At 37.0% G+C, this 20710-nt stretch overlaps 1 protein-coding gene across 2 annotated transcripts in view; it reads right to left on the bottom strand.

The window, feature by feature from the left end:
* WDR91 (WD repeat domain 91) overlaps positions 1-20710 on the bottom strand; it is a 33404-nt gene that overhangs the window by 5816 nt on the left and 6878 nt on the right. Inside the window, exons 5-14 of one of the 2 annotated variants that reach the window (XM_074193629.1) lie at positions 19808-19938; positions 19115-19280; positions 14709-14867; positions 13289-13482; positions 12448-12598; positions 10541-10635; positions 5193-5361; positions 2257-2365; positions 1270-1382; positions 239-436 (exon numbers count right to left, since the gene is read on the bottom strand). In XM_074193629.1, coding sequence (XP_074049730.1) covers positions 239-436; positions 1270-1382; positions 2257-2365; positions 5193-5361; positions 10541-10635; positions 12448-12598; positions 13289-13482; positions 14709-14867; positions 19115-19280; positions 19808-19938 — 1485 coding nt within the window. The remainder of the gene's footprint in view (positions 1-238; positions 437-1269; positions 1383-2256; positions 2366-5192; positions 5362-10540; positions 10636-12447; positions 12599-13288; positions 13483-14708; positions 14868-19114; positions 19281-19807; positions 19939-20710) is intronic. The other variant, XM_074193630.1, reaches the window with a different exon arrangement.

The following is a 20710-nucleotide window of genomic DNA, read 5'->3' as shown; positions in this document are numbered from 1 at the left end:
CATTAACCCAAAGCTCTTTCCACCACATGATGCTGTCTCTTTCTCACAATCCCAGACAAATCAAGTAACTGGGCAGATGGTTCCTATACAAAGAAAAACCCCAGAGCATCAGGCATTAAGGAAGACAAATGATGCAGAAATCTAGATAAAAGCATCCATAAGATCATAGATTTAGAGCCAGAAGGTACTTTGAGACCTTCAAGAAAAACACAAAGGATTACTACTTCAACCTTGTTACCTTATAGATGATGCCTCCTGTGGCAGAACAAGTCAGCATGTAATTTCCCTCAGAATCAAAAGCAAAGAGACGACCACGTGGAATTTGGACTTGCTTGTATCCACTATAACCTGACAACACAAAGGGACCTGTGGCATCCATGGGGAGGGAATAATCAGACACTTTCTGGCCACTCTTGTGGATGTTCCATTGAATAAACTGGAATTTCAACAGAAGAAGAAAAAAAGCTGATTAAAAAGCATCTAGTCATAATATGAAGCAGGATACTAATGGTGACAATAAGCATGGAAAGAACAACAAAACAACCAAACCAGGTATCACAACTAGGATTGGTCCTGAAGAAGATATGAGAAAACAGCTCCCTTGACAACTCTAGAGAGAGGTGGGGGATAATGGGTGAGGATCAGTGGGTGAGGATCACAGCATATGTCAGATGTTTTCAATTTCATTAGATAGCTTTACTGACTCCCCCCCTTTTTTTTTAAATTCCTCATTAAAAGGTAGAGGTTCTCGGGGGCGGCTAGGTGATGCAGTAGATAGAATCGGCCCTGGAGTCAGGAGTACCTGAGTTCAAATCCAGCCTCAGACACTTAATAATTACCTAGCTGTGTGGCCTTGGGCAAGCCACTTAACCCCATTTGCCTTGCAAAAACCTTAAAAAAAAAAATAGGGTTCTCTGGAAGGGAGCAGGAGAAAGATAAGAAGGACATAGTGGGAAAAAAAAAATACCCCGAAAGAGCTATTATGTTTTACAGTTAAGCTGCAGCCCCTCAAGTCCTATCAGATCCCATGCCTGTCACCTGCTGTGACATGGTCTACTTCCTACTGAAATGGAGAGAAGCAAAATAGAAAGAAAAGAAATGTTTATCCTTAGAATCCAAGAGAACCCATGCAACTGAAGAGGGAAAATTCCTGACACTAAAATTATCCAGGGCCATAAATATCATCATCTCCAATGCATTTCAAGACAAGCAGGTTTTACCTATGGGGTTCTTCAAATCCCCACACACTCAACCCAAGATTCAACCTACCTTCCCATCCTCTCCAATGCTGTACACAGTGTTCTCATCGTAACTAAATTCCACAGAATAGACTTCCCCACTGTGGGCTTTCCAGCTCATGGCACACTCATGTTGCTGCATATCTGAAAAAACAATATTCAGAACTGCCCCTTATATTCAATGGTCCCACCAAGCCACCATTATTATTAACTTATTCCTATTATATATTATATAAAAATATATAACTTATTATTGTTTATATTTTATAACTCTTTAGTTCAAATTCAATAAATCAATTCATCACTTCAGAGAACCTCCTTCCCAATACAAAGCGTGAAGAGCTTGCTACTCAATAGTTCTGCTCCACTGTCTGCTTGAACAAAGAATATTAAACTGGAAGCGATTCTAAAAGTCAACAATCCCCTCCTATTGTCACATAAATCACACTCATGTTAGGATTCAAAACCAAGACTTCTCCCTCCAAATCTAACGAACAGGTACTTTGTTATTAATCAGTGATAGTCTGATACCCTTCCTGAATGGAAGAAGCTGGAAACTCATGATTCAAACAAAACAGCCTCATGAAGCTATGAAAACTGTCAAAAATACAAAGAAACAAAGAGCCACCAAAGATGGACTTACACCTTCCCTTGTACTTTGCCTTCTCTTCTACTATGTAGGATAAACTTACAAAGAGATGAAAGCTAGTGAACTTCCTCAACGTCGATCTCACTGGATCACGCGTCAGCTAACACCCATGGCAATCCATGAGCAGAAATCCATGAGCAGCCCGGATGGAAGAAGCAATGATACCCAATACCTCTCCACTCCTCCCCTGACACAGTTCGCACAGATATTGACCATGATTAATGATAAGCTACTATGCAAAAGCACCCAGGATCTTACTCCAGCCCCACAGATTCAGGCTTGATTGTGTTTCCATGTATACAGACCCAGAGTCCAAGTCACTGCTCTGAGGTAATCAAGACATGAATCTCCTTGAAGAGCACTACTCACCAAAGAGCCGAATGACGCCATCAGCTGCTCCTGTGACCAGCAGGTTCCCATTGTGATTGAAAGCTGTACAATTAATAGCAATGGGGTCTGGATCCAAGGAGAACTGGAGCTATAAGAAAGAGCTATCAGTAGGTGTCCACGTGCTGCTGAGTGAGGCCCTATTAGGTGGCTTGGGGCTCCCTCTCAGCATTGGGGATCTCTGCACTGGCCAAAAAAATACTGAATGTGAATTTACTGCAACCAATTTCTGTCCTGCAATGACTACGTGTTTCTTGAGATGCTCAGACTTTTGTTACAGCACATTAACAAAAGGTAAGGCGCACAGAACTGTAGATTTGGAGCTAAAAAGGGATCTTAAGAGATCATAGAAGCTAACCTCTTTAATTTTACCTTTAAGGAAATTATGGCCCTCAAAGATTAAGTGACCTGTCTAACATATGTTATAAGCTGTAACAGATTCAGGAATCAAACCACAATCCTCTGACTCCAAATTAATTTTGTCCTTTCCAAAACAAGCCAGTCCATGCTTGGGTGATGGTGATGGTGATGATGATAGTTATGATAATGTCTCTAAAAATAAGGCTAACAACATTCCAGACTTGATCTTATTATTAATAGTTACTCACAATGAGCTTTAAGGCTTGAAAAGAGCTTTTCATATAATAGCTGAAGTAGGTATGGAAGTAATAACATACTGAACTTATTTTTTGTCTTAACCTGGGATTTCCCTAGTAAAAGAAATTCCCCCTACCAAGGCAAATCAGCAATTCTTTTGCAACTGATAGTCTTCCAGTGCTGCCAACGACCCATAGAAATTAACTGATACACCAGTGACTACAGAGGCAGTCAGTGTCAGAGAAAGGTGACCAGCATTTCCTAAGGACCCACTCTCCCCTGTGCTAAGCACTAAGGGAGAGAAAGGCAAAAACAAAACTTCTATTTGAATGGGTGAGACAGCATGAAAATAACTAAGTATATGCAAGCTATCTACAAAATAATCTGAAAGGAGAAGGCACTAGCAGCCAGGAAGAAGAGAAAAAAGGGAAGGAGAGAGATACTGGAGGGGGAGGCGAGGAAGAGAGAGAGACAGAGAAATCTCCAGCAAAAGGTAGGGCCTGGGGGTGGCTAGGTGGCACAGTGGATAGAGCACCAGCCTTGGAGTCAGGAGTACCTGAGTTCAAATCCAGCCTCAGACCCTTAATAATTACCTAGCTGTGTGGCCTTGGGCAAGCCACTTAACCCCATGGCCTTGAAAAAAAAAAAAAGGTAGGGCCTGAGTTTAGACTTGAAAGAAACCAGAGAAACCAAGAGACATGGATGAGAGGTAAATATTCTAGACAGCTCAATGAGTATTTTTAAAAGTTATTTACTATGTTCAAGAAAATAGGGATACAAAAACAAAGATTAAAGATTCTTGCCTTCTAAGTAAAGATTCAGTAAAGATTCTTGCCTTATAAGGTTGGTGTTTTAAATAAAATTCTATGTCTTAAAATCTCCTGGAGAAGAAAATTATATACTAGTAATTTACTTTTCTATTTTCTGAATGCTACATTCTAGAGAATTCTATGACTGTAATAGTGAGTTTTCTTACAAAATAAAGGGGAGAAAGTAATCTTACTTTTTTGCTTCCCAACTGTAGGACCTTGGGTAAGCATCAGAGTCAAAACAGGGAGAGTTAAGACACTCACTTAAGATAAAATCAGATTCCCAAAAGGACTTAATTAGAAAATTATTAATTTATCTGACACCTTTTGTCACAGCATATTTCAATAAAGGCATTTCACAACTCATGATTTTTTCAAACACACTAACACCAACTGTGTGACATTCTTGTCAGAGTAGAGCAAGAGTATGTTATCAAAATTCCTGTATTTCCTCCTTACTGTGAAGCACAAAACACATTTTCTGAAAGGAATAACATCATAAATGGTTAAAAGTTCCCAGATCAATTCATAAAAGTCATTTAGACCCAAAGGTACCTAAAATGCCTTACATCTGCAAGAATGTTATTTTTTATTATTTTCAGTAAAAATTTCATTTTACATTTTTTCAATTACCAAGATTTTGTGGGCTAGTCTGTGAACTTAAGCAATTTATAATGTTTGTTCTTTGAGAAAGCATTTTCAAATTTCCAAACTAGTTTACAAATGAACATCCAGAAAACAAGTCATTTTAAAACTAGAGATTGCTTAGTCTCATTTATCTAGTGAAGTCAAGAAAATGGGATGAGCCAAATAAGTGAATTTTCCAATCACTAAATTTGCCCCCTTTAAGCTCCAAAAGTCTTTCTTGAATGAATTGGTCTCTTTGCTTTAAACAGATTACACTAAAGTTCATTTAAACTTTTCTTGATTCAATCACCATTTTATGAATACAAACTGCTGTAGTGGACTGTTATAGAATGAAGTCAATAGGGAACATTAAGTATAGGGATGCTTTGTCCCTTTTTATCTAGGCCCTGGGCTCCTATAATTTTATAATTCTTCTGTGCACTTCCAGCAAAATTCCCTTTCACTTCTTACTACTATTAATTAGTTCCGATTTAATTTAAACACAATTCTACATCCAGTAATCCTGTTTGTTTGTACTTCCCAGTTTATGGCTGGCTTCTAAATGCATGATGTTACAGCAAGTCTGACCTCAAGCTACACTTTAATATTGACTCACACTGTCACCCCACCCCAAAATTCTTTCACAATTTAAGCACATTAGCAAATATTAAATCAATATGAAATCAGCTGTTTGTTTCTGTTTGGGAATATAATAACTTGCATCTAAATAAGGCAACCTGGCTAGTTATCATAAGGAATAGCACTGCTACTCTTACTACCATTGAGGCCACTAACTCCCCACCTGGGGTCCTGGCCTGGCAGGAGACATCACTGAGAGGCTGCCAGGAGCAGCTGAGACACCTGGGGAAGGAGCCATGTATGTACCTGCTGCTTCATGGTTTTAGTGTCCCACAGCAAGAGCTTGCCAGGAACATGGTTCGTGCCTTTGATGCCACTGTCTAAGGTTGTGTAGTCCATCTGTGAGATGAGGCTAGGGGCTGCAGCTGAGCAGACAAAGGAGGTCCCACTGGGGCTACAGGCAAGTGACAGGATCCTACAATGAATAAGAAGCTCAGTCAGATTCCTCAACCACAAAAGATCTTTCAAAAGGAAGAGAAAATAATCCAGGACACCATTATTCTAAATCTGACCATGATTAATAAGAAAAAAAATTATTTAGTGATACTGAAATAACAGGAAGCATACATGATAGCAAAGATCATGTCACCTTACACATTATGAATTAAGGAAGGAAATGCTGGTACAGTTTGATTTGCAACTTGAATTTTAAAATAACAGATTTCAAAGAATTCAGAGAGTGGAAAGATTCCAAGTTCAGAGATTCTAAAAGGAAAATCAACTTGAAAGAGGGAGACTGAATAATGACACTGAATAATAAGGAAATATATAAGGAAAGGATAAAAAAAGAAAGGATAAGGAAAAAGAAGAGACATCTAGATAGAAGATCAATATGGATGAGCAAGGAGTTCACTGATACTTATACCATAAAAGAGTAAAGAGCAGATATTTGAAAAAAAAAAGTTAGAATATCTGATGAGAATAGCAGCAGAAACCAATACCAAAGCCAATATGAGCTGAGGTTCATGAAAAATGATAATGACAGGAGTGGCTAGGTGGTGCAATGGATAGAACATCAGCCTCAGAGTCAGGAGTACCTGAGTTCAAATCTGACCTCAGACACTTAATAATTACCTAGCCATGTGGCCCTGGGCAAGCCACTTAACCCCATTGCCTTGAAAAATCTAAAAAAAAATAAATAAATAACGACAATAAAAAGAGACTTTTAAAAACACTTTTCAGTGGATTGAGGAAGTTCAACGATGATAAGAGTCCAGGACAATAAACAACAATGGAAAGAACAGAAGAAGAGTTAAAAATCAAAGAAAAGGATACTGGGAAAAGTAGGAAAAAATGATTCACAAAATTGAACCCTTAGAACTGAAATTACTCTAAATAAGTTAAAGTCATCTGACCAAATATGACCTAATCTCAGTAGACTGAATTTGCAAATATGATTACTAAATCATTACTTTTTTGTTTTGCTTTTCAATTGATATTTTATTTTTCCAATTACATGTTATGAAAGCTTTTCAATATTCATCCAACATGCATATGCATATTTTTAAGTTACATAATTTCCTTCCTTCCTTCCACCCTCCCTTCCCACCCCTCTCCCCTTAGCAGTAAATAGTCAGGTGAATATTGTACACACACATTTGTGTTTTACATGTTTACAGATTAGTCATTTTCAGTATGAGGAATTAGGATTAAGGGAAATCAAAGAAAATCATGAAATAGGAAAGAAATACATAAGAGAAATTTTTAAAAAGTGAATGCAGGGTTCATTCAGATCCTGAAGTGGTTTTTGGTTTTGTTTTGTTTTTCTTCCTCTGGATGTGAGTACCACTATACATAGCCAGTCTCCTGGGGTTGTCCTAGGTCTCTGAACTGCAGAGAGGAGCTGCATCCATCAAGGTGGATCAACTCACAATGTTGTTATTAATGTGTACATTGTTCTTTTGGTTCTGTTCCCTTTGCTCAGCATCAGATCCAGTAATTCATTCCATGCTTCTTTAGAGTTCAACCATTCATAGTTTCTTATGGAACAGTAGTATTCCATAATATTCATAATACCATAACTTGTTCAACCATTCCCCAATTGATGGGAATCCCCTCAATTTCCAATTCTTTGCCACTACAAAAAGAGCTGCTATGAATATTTTAGAACATGTGGGACTTTTCCCATTTTTTGATGTAAATCACTACTTTTGACATATATTTTGGCAAACAGGAAAGGCACAGTAATAGTAAAATGTTACAATTTTCAAAAAAGGGAAATAAAATGGATTTTATAAAGTTACAGGTGAGGTTATTAAAGACTTGTGAGTTTTTATAAAAAGAGATAGATTATGAAGAACAAAAAAGATCATACCTTTTGACCCAGCAATTCAACTATTTAAACTTAATCCTAAAAATTCATTAAAAGGTAAAAAGAAAACTAACTGTACAAAAAAATAAGTGAATCGTCTGTAATATGAGACATTTGGAAGTACTTTTCACAAACAACATTTGGGTGAATGGCTAGAAAAATTATAGTATAGTCATGTAATAGAATATTATAAGTTCAAAAGGCAGAATTTCAGAGATATATATAAAGGGACATAGAGCAAATTCATTTTATGTATGAAGGCTGTTAATTCATTTGATTATATTAAATTAACTGCTAAGATTTTATAAGATTTTGCTTTGACTATAGATTGTTATCAAGAGGTGGTGATTACTAAGCCAGATACTTTTTCAGTGTCATTAGACTAGAAGATTCTAGAAATGATGGATTTTAGCAAGGCATACAACAAAGTCTCTCAGAGTATTCTTATATATAAGACAAGAGGGATAGACTAAACATTTTAGATGGGTAAGTTCAGAAATTATTTACTTATCAGTAAAATGACCCCAAGAAGAGGACTTTGGTTCTATTTCATTCAGATCAAGGATCAAAATGACATAAATCATATAAAGTTGGGAGGAAATTAATAAATTAGGTAACAAAAACAAAATTCAAAAGATCCTGACAAGCTAAAAAAAAATAGGCTGAATATAACAAACTCAATATAAAGTGCTGAGCTAGGATTTAAAACAACTACACAAGAACAATAGAGAGAAGATAAAGCTTGAAAGCAGTTCATATACAAAGAAGTCAAGGAGATTTACTAAAGTAAAATCTCAAAAATGAGTCAACAATGCAATGTGGCAACCAGGAAAGCTTATTTCATTTTAGGTTATATTAATAATAAAAGAGTATCTAAAACAAGAGAAATGAGAGTCCCACTATATTGCTCTCTGGGCAGACCACACCTGGAGTATTGTAATACCAGGAACCACCTTTTAGAAGTGACACAAATAAGCTAGAACATATCCAGGAAAAAAAAAAGTCATCAAGATGGTTCAGGGAACTGAAAAAATACAATGAATATTAGCTAAAGGTACTATAGAGAAACAAATGGGTACAAATTACTAATAATTAGAGTTGTCCAGAACTGGGATAGATTGCCCTTGGGGGTTTCATGAACTCTCAATCATGGAATAACTCCAAATAGAAACCAGATAACCACCTGTTAGGATGCTTATAAACAAAAGGGTGGAACTTGATCATCTTTGGGGTCTCTTCCAATTGTGAGAGTCTATAAGTCACCTGCTTCTAAGAAGGCCAGAGCCTAGAAACCCAGATTAGATGCTATGAGTGGAAAGTGATACCTACAGTATGAAGACCTGAGTCCTACATGATTTCCTTAACAGTAAATAGAGGAGAATGCCTACAAGTTATACTATATAAAGTAACAGATTATTATTGTATTTTAAGAAATAATGACAGGGAAAGCTAGGTGGCACAGTGGATAGAGGACAGGCCCTGGAGTCAAGAGGACCTGAGTTCAAATTCAGCCACAGATACTTAATAATTGCCTAGCTGTGTGACCTTGGGCAAGTCACTTAATCCCATTGCTTTAAATAAATAAAATTTAAAAAAAAAGAAATAATGAAAGAGTGAAGTAAACAGAATCAAGAGAATAATTTATACAATAACAATAACATGGTAAAGATAAACAACTTAGAATTAGGAATTCTGCTATTTGCCTCCTAATAGAAAGGAAATCTCAGGGTCCAAAAGGACATTTTTTTTAAAGTTAGGGGTAATGTAGAAATTTGTTTTGCCTGACTATACATACTTAGAACAGAGACTGCTTTTCTTTAACTATTCTAGATGGCTGGAGTGGCGATGGAAGGGAGAGGGAGAGTGAAAAGGCAGATAATTTTATTGATTAAAGAAATAAAGCATAATTAAAAACAAAAATTTTTTTAAAGGTCAATGATAAAAAGCATTAATAGGAAAAAAACTGGAAACAAAATATATGCTCCCTTATTGGGGGGCTAGCCTAACAAGTTGTTATACATAAATGTAATGGAGCACTATAACACTATAAGAAATACTGATTATGAATAGAGGAAATATAGGAAGAATATGAACTAAAGCAAAACCAAACTACAACACAAACAATGACAATTATAATGGAAGGAACTAGCAAAATAATCAAAGCTGGTTCCTGTCAAGTTACAGTGACCAATTTAGTCCTTAAGAAAAGATATAAGAAAGTACTTCCTACAATTCTCTGTGGAGAGAGGGGACTGAGGATGTGGAATCTACAAATGCTACTCATTTTGGTGAGATCTGCCAAACTGTTGTGCTCCTTTTTTTCTTTGCTAAAAAGGATGGATTTTTGTAAAGGGTTGGATGCACTGGAAAATATAAAAACAAAAGGTATGAATAATTTTTTTAAAAATGAATGGGGGGGGCGGCTAGGTGGCGTAGTGGATAAAGCACCAGCCTTGGAGTCAGGAGCACCTGGGTTCAAATCCGGTCTCAGACACTTAATAATTACCTAGCTGTGTGGCCTTGGGCAAGCCACTTAACCCCATTTGCCTTGCAAAAACCTAAAATAAATAAATAAATAAAAATAAAAATAAAAATGAATAGGGGAAAGAAGGTCAAAAGAGAAATACAGGTACTAGATACACCAAAATATAGCAGCACTCTGTGATAGCGAAAAAATTAGAAATAAAGAAAATCACAGAAAAAGATCTGGGATGGCATGCCCTTTAAATATTTGAAGAGCCATCATGTGGAAGAGAGATTAGACTCAGAGGCTGCTCTTTCAAAGAAGGGAGATCTACAAAAAAGGGGATTTTTGGTTACCTTATGGAAAGACTTCCTAACAATTAGAATTGTCCAGAACTGGAATAGATTGCAGGGGAAAACATGGGAAAGACTATGTCAACAGATGCAGAATGAAGTCACCCGAACTAGGAAAACAATACATGCAACAATGTATGCAACATAAATGAAAAACACCCCCTTCCCTCATTCATACACATACACTGAATGCAATAATTATTAAATAGCAAGCTTATTCTCACAGAAGAGATGAGAAACTATGCTTCCCTTCCTTCATTGAAAATGTAGAAGACTTCTGGTGTGGAACATTTCACAACCTGTCAGAACGTTAATTTGCAGGTTAGTTTTGTTGAATTGTATCTTTTTATTATTTTACAAGGGAACATGGTGGTGTAGGATATATTAAGAAATCAAGGTGATGGCAAAATAAATGAACATTTTCCTCTAAACACATGAATGAGGAAGGAGGCTGTTCTCTACTCACCGAGGCATATCGTCATCGATACTGATTTCACAGAGATTCTTCTTAGCTTCGGTATCATAAAGACGCACAGTCCCTGCTCCACTGCCCAGTAAAAGCTGGCGAGACAAAAGTGGAAGAGTGAGAAGACAAAGAACAAAGTGACATCTGCTTAATGTTGTTATGGCCTTTCCAAGATCATCTATGGACCTCAGGCTTCAGGATGGCTTCCACACTAGCCCAGCATTTCTAGGTAAGTGAAATAAAAAATCAACCTAGCAAGGGACTAGAAGGCATGAAGGCAGCAGGACTGTTGTTCAGCTGTGTCCAACTCTTTGTGATACCACGGACCATATCACGCTCATATTTCCTGTGGGGTTTTCTTGGCAAGGATACTGGAATGGCTAGCTGGTAAGTCACTTTCCCAGGGTCACACACTAAGTGTCTCAGGCCAGATCTGAACTCAAGAAGGGAGGAATCTTTTTTTTTATCTACCCATTTATCTCCTGAATTTAGAGGTTAACTGAATATCTATAAATGCTTTGGCTTTTTAATTCACTGTCCAGATTGGTGGACTTGTTCAGTCATTTTTCAGTGGTGTCCAACTCTTCATGACCCCATTAGGGTGAAATGACTTGTCCAGGGTCACACAGCTAGTGTCTGAAGACAGATTTGAACTCAGAATGATGAGTCTTGCTGACTCCAAGCCTGGTGCTTTATCTTCTGTGTCATCTAGCTGCCCATGATTGGGCTATTTTTCCCTTGAAAATCCATTGCTTCTGACACCAGATTCCCAAAACTGAGGGTCAAACACCATTTCCCTAAATTATAACCTGGGAATAGCTCTTAAAGCAGCATTCTAAAAGAAACAGCAAAGAAATAGAAGGCCCAATCCCATACCTCAAGAAGAATATAATCTAGATAGCAAACACAACACTGAAAAATATTTCTAAACATCTAAATTGATGGTTTAGGGTTGTCATCTGATATTGTTTTACAACAATGTAGCCCAACTTGCCTTGTTAAGTATTTTCAGTGAATATGTTTGGCTGTATGATATGGTCCAATCAAAAAGGCAAAAATGAAAAAGGTAATTCCATATTCACTATCTAGGAATCCTGCCTCATGAACAAACTTCAAAATAAAGAGTTAACTAATGTCAATCTGAGAGACAATTATAATCATGGAAACTATAAAATGGGACTTAATGTAACACACCAAACTAAAGTTATTTTCTTTAGTTTTAGCAATCAAAAGGAGGCCTATTTAAAAAGCCTATTTCTGATGAACTGAAAGCAAGGAAAGAATAAACAGTATAGAAAATGTGGAAGTAAGTCTTATACTATAGACACTATAGAAAAGTTTCATATGGGAGGACTAGGGTTTTGCTTGAAAGACAGGACCTCTCCACCTTGTCCAAGAAAGCCTGATCCCCCAGCTGCCCTAGGTGATCCCACCACAGGCAGTCTGGGGGTCCTCTACTCCTAGGAGTTCACTGCATTGATATCAAACTCAGTGCAGATTCCCAATCTGCTTGCCTCAGCCTCCCTAGCAGAAAGGGTTATTATAGAAACTTGCCACCATGAGGACTGTTCTTAAAATTCCAATATGCTCCGATTACAATTTTTAGTGACACAAGCTTTGGTATAGCCATACCACCTACTTGCACATGCAACAGAAACACAATAGTGATGCACAAAATTCCAGACAGATGGGACTTAAATCTCCCTTTGAGGGAGATGTAAAAGAATTGTTGACTGTTTCTCATCATGGTAGTAATACCTAGATCTCTAAAGGTACAAGAGCAGTTTGAGCTACATGGTTAAGTGGTTAGCAGGTAGGAGGAAGATAAACTTTAAAGAGTTCTACACAAAGGCTTTGAAAACTCAAAGACTGGCAAAATGGGCAATTTAGGTAATGAGATTACTCACCAGTCTGTCCCGCTTGGTGGCCCATTCTAAAGAAAGAAGTGGTGACTTGGAAATAGAAGAAGCTTTGGTCTGCATGATGGGATTGAATGACCACACCTTGATGACTCCATCCACATCTAAGCTAGCAACCCTTCTCCCAGAGCAATCCACTCTATAAGAGAAAAAGATTTTGTTTAATTTTCAGGATCCTCTTTCCTTGATCTTTCAATTCTCCTTGTCAAAGTTTAGATTTCCTGTTTGCTGGGGAGTAATACTGGAAGATAAAATTCAAAAATCCTTAATCTAATCAATAATGTAGTAACTTAAATTATCTAAATTTAAGAATCCAGCATAAAGAAAATCCTAAATTTTAAGAAGCTAAGAATTCCTAAATCCTACTAAAATCCTTAATTGACTAATCACAGCTTCTCCCTGAGCTCTTATCATAAATGAAAAGAGTGAAAAGTTGTTCCTATGCTTACTACCAATATTCTTTAGAAAGCAATGGAGGGTTCATTTCACTGGGACCCTTCTAGGCTAAAGAGAAGATAAGGAGGAAATAACCACATGATACCATTAACATGCTTGGCTCCAGACAGCAGAAACTGGAAAATACTGGATTCCTAGGTGACTCTTTTTTTCCTAAAATCTTGGGGATATAATATCATAGCTCCCCTCTAAAAACCTTCCCTTTCTCACTGCCAGTCCTTGCATCCTTCCCTGCAATGCCAGGTAATAGCTTCCATTAGCTACCTTGAAGGCACAAGATTGAAAGTTTCAACTGGAGGATTAAAGACTATCTAGACATGGGCTGGCATTTAATCACTGCTGCTTCTAAACTGTTCATTGCCCTATTACTCACCTGCAATGCATGATGGAAGAATGATGTTCTCCATATTCCTCTTGGCTCAATACAATGAAAGGCTGCTCAGGTTGGAAGCTGCTCCCTTCCAGGGCAGTTCCAGAAGTTCGAGTACTCAGGTCTGCTTGCTCGATATGGAGCTCTGAGGAAGGCTCTGTCTCTGGGCCACTAACTTCTGTTTTCTTCTCTGGACACTGTCTCAAGCAAATGGAATGACTAGGATATAAAGGAGATCTATACTCTATATTCAACTCCTCTATTTGTAGCTCTTCACAACCTGAACTCTCCCTGCCTTTCCAGCCTTACTGCACATTACTCTGCTCCATGCACTCTATAGTCTACAGTTCAAACTGGCTGGGATAAACTTCCAGTCTTCCCTGGAAATTCAAAAGCTCTTTTCAGAGCTACCCTAATTAAGGTGTAAAGGAAACACCCTCTGAGAGCAAGAAGGATGATATTTATAGACAAACACACCTTCAACAGCTTAAAAGGGGTATCTTTAAAGAAACCTCAGGTAGAGGGGAGTTCAAAGTTTGGTTTCTAAGGCTATTCCCGCCTCCTTTAGGCCTGGGGTCATTTCTATCCTCAGGAAGATGGATCATTTTGGGCAAGCCTCTGTATGGCTGGTGACATGGATCTACTTCCCCAAATCAATTATTCTTCCTCATCCAACAGTAATATATCACTATAACATTAAATTAAACATAGTGCCATTTGTCCTTTGTGATCTCCTCAACCATCTCTTTGCAAACATGTAGAAACCTATCCTTATGCTTTTCACAACAAAGATCTCAAGTTTTTATTGTTGAAAAGTACAGACCTTACACATAATAGGTAAAGCTGCTAGAAATCTTATGAATCAACTTAAGTATGTGGACAGTCCTTACTAAGTTCTGTACAAATGAACCTGTGCAAAAATATTATATATGATAGCTGGTAATCATAATCTTTTTTTTTTTTTGCAAGGTAATGGGGGTTAAGTGGATTGCCCAAGGCTACATGGCTAGGTAATTACTAAGTATCTGAGGCTGGATTTGAACTCAGGTACTCCTGACTCTAGGGCCGGTGCTCTAGCCACTGCACCACCTAGCCGCCCCCAATCATAATCTTTATATAATATGTAGCATAGAAAAGAACCAAGTCAAAAAAAAAAGGAGAGATAGGGATAGGGAGGAAAGAGAAGGCAAAAAAAAAAATTGAAGAACTGCCAAACAAAATTCAGTTTGAATCAATTAAGCAAAAACAATTCACAACAAACAAAATGAAATAAACAAATATTTCTGTAAGACTAATAAATCAGAATAGGATTAACAAATAAAACCTGAGCTGCAAGGAAAAGTGTGTCAATGCTCTGACTCTTACAAATGAGAAAGGAATATAGAAGAATAATTATTGGCTCTTATGAAGTAATGGGTCATACCTGTAAAGTTGATTTGGACAACAGCTCTCTTCTTTCCTTTCCATGATCCTGTAAGCGCTTCTGCCGATGATGTGACAAGCCAGGTTCTCCAGTTGATAAGCCACTAAAGATATTCTTTCCATCCTTGACTCCTGTTGTGACTTCTTTTCCTTTAAGGGTCTCAAAGACAAGAATCAGAACAATGGAAATTCAATCAGTTTAGGCAAGCAAGAACAGAAAGAAGAGCTATAATAGTGAGTCATCAGTTGTCAGTTCTCATTTACTATTTGTCTATTTTTTTCAGAAAATTTAAATTTCACTCTTTCAGACAAACAGTAATCCAGTGGCTCCACAAATCAGGGAATCTGAATTTTTAAACTTCCATTTATACTTTTAATGTAATTATGTATGATGAAAAGAATATCACCACATCTCTATCTCAGTTTTCAAGATCTATAGATTAGGAATAATGACCTTAGTCTACTAATATTTGTCTTAGAAGATGATAAGGGTAATAAAAACTTTTTTTTTAAATAGCTCTCACAAAAGATTATGTAATAAGGAAAGTGTTACAGCACACTCCATAGTCTTTGCAAAGTGTACATAATTGGGCAAGTTGATATTAGTAAAAACTGTGGCATTTTAAAATGATGATTATTATGATATCCAGAATTCTTAAGAGAAATTCTAGGTTACTTAAAGAACTCTAGTCAGTTTAAGATTTCTGCAATGGCAAACAGGAATATAAGTAAGCTAATTTCCTTAGCTATATATCTAAGACAAAGAATCTGCAAACATTCAAACATACTACCCATATATGAGAATTGAATCAGAAGAAATCAAAAGTATTTCTTTAAAGTTAAAAAGACATGATAAATTGGGAAAAGCAATGCTTTGGGAGAAGACCTGGATTTAGAACTTTTGCAACCTTGACCAAATTATTTTATCTTTCTGGATCTAAGGTTACTCCTTTGTAAAATAAGATGGTTATAGGTCATCTTTAATATATTTTCCAGCTCTAAATTCTATTAATTTAAATAATGAATAAGAAATTAAAAGGACCAGGAATACAAATGGTACATAATTTTTTGATATTTTTTCCAATTACATGAAAAGAGTTTTAACATTCATCTTTTTGTAAGATTATGAGTTTCACATTTTTCTACCATCTTCCCTTCTCTCCCCACTCCCCACAGCAGTGAGTAACTTGATTTAGGCTGTACATGTACAATCATGCTTTGCATATTTCCATATTAGTCATGTAGTAAAAGAAAAATCAGAACTAAAGAGAAAAAAAAAAACCTTGAGAAAGAAAGAAGAAACATAAAAGGAGTTTTAAAAAGTGGCCATAGTATACTGTGCTCTGCATTCAGACTCCATAGTTTTTTTTCTCGGAATGTAGATGGCATTTTCCATCAAAAGTCTTTTGGGATTGTCCTTGATTCGCAAGTGGTACTTTCAATCATTTTTCCAATGATTGTTGTGACTTTGGAAGAAAGAAGATATACTACTCTATACAATAAACCAATAGTCATCAAAACCATTGATTGTGTATGTATGATATTCACCTGACAATATTTGTCACTGAGGGGAAGGGGTAGGAAGGGAGGGTGGGTGGAAGAAAATTCTGTAACTTAAAAATATGCATGTGGATGAATGTTGAAAAACTTTCATAACATGTAATTGGAAAAATAAGAGTTGAAAAAAATCATTTGATAGTGATTAAACAAGTAGATCAATGAAACAGCATAGACAAAAGAGAATCAGAAATAATGAAACTCAATAACCCAATGGTTGATAAATCCCAAACTGGAAATTACACCAATGACACTCCAGTTCTCGGTTCTCTACATTTTCTCTGGCCAGCACCCCATAAAATCCCACTTTCTACAGGAAACCTGATCCAACCCCTATTAATTCTAGTGCATTTCCTCTTTTCAACATTTCCTATTTATCCTGTAGATAGCTTGTTTTATATATATATTTGTCTGTATTTTGTAAGCTCTTTCACGAGGGCAGGGACTGTCTTTTGCCTCTTTGTGTATTCCTAGTGCTTGGTACAGGACTGGTACATAGTAAGCACATAATAAATGTTTACTGATTGCCCAACTGAGGAAAGAACTCCCCACTGGATCAGAACTATGAGGAAAAGTGGAAAACTGTGTGGTTACTAGTATACTCATACTAATACCTTACAGCATATTCCAATTTCAGATTCAAAATGGATTCCTGAATATTAAATACCATAAAAAAAATTAGAAGTTCATAACCATTTCCTGACAATGGCAAGGGGATTCTTAATCAAAGACAGGAGAAAGGAAATTACAAAAGATAAAATAGATAATTTTGATTACATGAAATTAAAAAAAATCCTGCTTAAACAAAATAAATGTATCTAAGTAGTCAAATGTAAAAAATCCAATTTCTCAGATAATAATTTAGTATATAATAAACAACTAACAGAAATTTATAAGAACAAAAATCAGTAAATAAGTGGTCAAAGGATATGAACAAATAGTTCACAGTTCTCAAAAGAAGAATTGAGAACTAATGGAATCATAAAGTATAAGGGGGGGGATGTCTGGGTGTGAGAGTCTGTGTGTTGGTATAGACAAAGATTTATAAATTACAATTGCCTTCAACTGGAATTGTTCTTCTGACATCTCAAACTATGCATACCCAAAACAACATTCATCTCCCCAAAGCAACTTTTGATTTCTCGGTTTCTGACACACTCAGGTTTGAAGCCACAGTGTGATTTGGAACTTTGATAAACCAATGATACTTGGGAGCTGAAGACAAAAGGCAAGCTTACCAAGAGCCTGAACAAAGAGAGAAAATGTGAAGGGCAGAATTTTAAGAAAATAACAGGAGTCAAGAAAGCAGACAGAAGAAGATTTTAAGATTTTAAGAGGAAGCAAGAGACAAAGGACAACACAGAGAAGCAAAGAAGCAAAGCTACAAGGAGGAAAAAGCTCACATCAGGGTCAAATGCTGCAGAGACACAATGAGGAGGAAAATAACACCTTTTTACTAAATTGTTTACAACTTCTCATTTCCATGGTAGTTTAATTCAAAATGGTAGAGGCACACTATCCCAGAACTCTCTTCTTACCATATTCTTAACATGTAGGGACAGCTAGGCAGAACAGTGGATAGAGCTCTGGGCCAGATGCCATCAGGCTGTGTGACCCTGGGCAAGTCACTTAACCCTGTTTGCCTCAGTTTCCTTATCTGTAAACTGAGGATAATAAAGAGTACCTAGTTGTGTGGATCAAATGGAATAATAATTGTAAAGTGCTTGGTACTTAGAGAGTGCTAAATAAACAGTAGTCATGATGATGATGATGATGCTTTCACTTCAATTTGCCAATAGTGAACTAGAACAAAACAGAAACCACATGTGCTTATAGCGGTGGCCCTAGGACCAAGAGGCCAAATACCTGAATACCTTTGGACACTACCCAAGATGCTCCATTGTCTTTAACTGGTGCTTGTGATAAGAATTCAATTCAACTAATACTTATGAAGTATTTACAATATGCCATTGTGTTAAGGTCCATAGTTGAGTGTATGAAGGGAAAAAAGGAAACAGATTAAACCAGTTGCCTTTCTTACCTGCCTCTAAGAGCAATACTGAGCAATCCCATCAAAAGCTTATGTATAACAATTTAAGAAATACTTATCTGAGTAAAATTAATTAGCTTTCACTATATCAGACAGTCTTTCCCTGGGCGGGGGGAGAATCTCAATAGGGCATTTTGATTATTAGATGGCAGTTGGCAATGGAAGCAAGAATGTTTCAAGCTTCCTGGGGAGTTGAAAAGGTGAAAATCCTTTGAAGAATCAGCAAATATTTGCTGGTTTGAAGGAGTAATACTCTGGTTCTAGGGCCTGCCATGAAGAAACATTTATTTCCCTATAGATTTTGATTTTACATGTCTTAAAATTTTACAGATTTTAAAATTCACTCTTCAATCACAAATACTGTAGGCTGCTCACTATAATATTAGAAAGGGAAAGGAAGTTTCAAAAACTATTGTGCATCCTACAGTTAGAGCTGATCTCAACCAGCTTGAAAGGCAGCAGTGAATCTCAAGGATTAGTCAAAATTTGGGAAGAGTGTCACCCAATAGTCAATGGGAAAGTTCTGATTTCACTGTCAGAATTAAAAAGACTTGAGATGAGAAGGGAATATGATACCTTTCCTCTGGCTCCTCTATTTATCTCTATCCTGCAGTCCTATTATCAAGGAAGATACAAGAAAAAGAAAAAAGAAAAGATACAACCTTAAGATAAAGAAACCTAAATTTTCATGTAGAACATGAAGAAAAGTATAAAAAACTAATTAGGTACCTCTGCAATACCTGGTCAAATGTCAGAAATAGTCTGAAAACGAGCACATGTAGCAGAAATGAGACACTCACCTGATTGTTAGCTAACTCTTTTTTCACGGAGGACTGTGCCTGAGGTGGACCAGGAGTTGGACATCCTCTGGAGGGACTCTTCTTACTCTGAGGCAACAGGGCAGAGAAGAAGCCCATCTTGGGGGAATGGGAAAGTGAAGCACTTCTTTGGCTACACACCATGACACTGGCCAAAAAAGAAACACAATGTTGTTTTAGAGTTGAAAAAAGGAAGGCACAGCAAGGCCACAAAGCTACTAGGGATACATCAGGGCTCCAGCTGTATGGTAAACTCCAAACCGTTATCTTTCTTGGTGCTGTTCCTCTGGAATGAGAATATAACTTCTCTAACCTTACAGAGCTCCAGAGTTAAGAAACCAAGAAAGTTCATCAATAAAGGCCCTACACCTTGGATTCCTATCTCTCAAAGTCACTTTAAGTGTCCTCATTTTCTCATCTAAAACATCACAGAACCACAGGCAGGTAACCTCCATTAGAGAGCAATACTAAGAAGACAAAAGGCTAACCTTTGAAAGAAGGATGGTAACATGTCAAAAAGATGTTCTAGGATAGTTCTCACAAAAGAGTAAGATAATATTTAGAGTAGAATAATGAAACAGGATTTACTGAGTAACACCATAGGGTAAAAAGTAGGAAAAAAAGCACAGAGAACTACTTAATTGACCCAATTGAATAAGTTCCCCTTAAACTCACAGTTCTGAGTCTCCTAGGCGGTCCATATTGGACACATAATGAGGGAGTTTGTGTTGGACCACGGCCTCTTCCTCCTCAAGCTGCTGCTCTTCTTTCTTCATCCGATGGATTTCTGCTTGCAATGCAAAAAGCTACGTAGGGATGGGGCTGAGTTAGAAGGGGTTCTCACCTGACTTCCCTCAGGTCTCTGATGCTTTCAAGCTTTATCAAGTCTATAAATCTATCTCATAAGCCCACATCTTCTCTAAGAAAGCTGAAAAAATAAGTCAGCCACATCAACTACCATCTTGTCAATGAGTACATCTGCTATTACTCTGTGGTATTAGTGGATTTTTTTCCCCATATACAATAATCATATCTCTTACTATATGGAAAAATCACAAACAGAAAACATGAAACTCCAAAACTGCAACTACTTGAAAGATAAGAAGATAGTAAATATATTCCCACTGAAGGAAAAAGCAAAACTGGAAATATGAAACCACTCTGAAAGACCATCTAAAAACTTCTGCAACTGACAATTTAACCTTTAAGTATTTGGAACCAGTCTTCATTCAAGTTCATTAAGGAGGTGGCAAAGTAGTCAGAATATTGGTTCTCGAGTATTAAAAGTCTGGGTTCAAACCCACTTCAGAGCCTTCCTAGTTCTGCCACTTTAAAAACGTTACCTCACTTCTCTGCCCCTTGACTTCCTCAACTATAAAGTGAGAATAAGAGACAGCGTTCATGAATCAGTTCTTATTATAATCAGCATGGAGACAAGCCTCAAAAGCTATGCCAACAGAGCAAACCTGGGGATCCTAACATCAAAGCAGGCTTCAAGTATGACCCCTCTCAAACACCAGCCCCTCACCCAAGAAGAAGTCTAGGTAAGACTAAAGAGGCTCATCAGCAACTCAAAAA

This window comes from Macrotis lagotis, chromosome 7 (genome assembly GCF_037893015.1).
Source record: "Macrotis lagotis isolate mMagLag1 chromosome 7, bilby.v1.9.chrom.fasta, whole genome shotgun sequence".
NCBI classification, from domain to species: Eukaryota; Metazoa; Chordata; class Mammalia; order Peramelemorphia; family Peramelidae; genus Macrotis; species Macrotis lagotis.
This window is presented reverse-complemented; position numbering and strand designations above follow the sequence as displayed.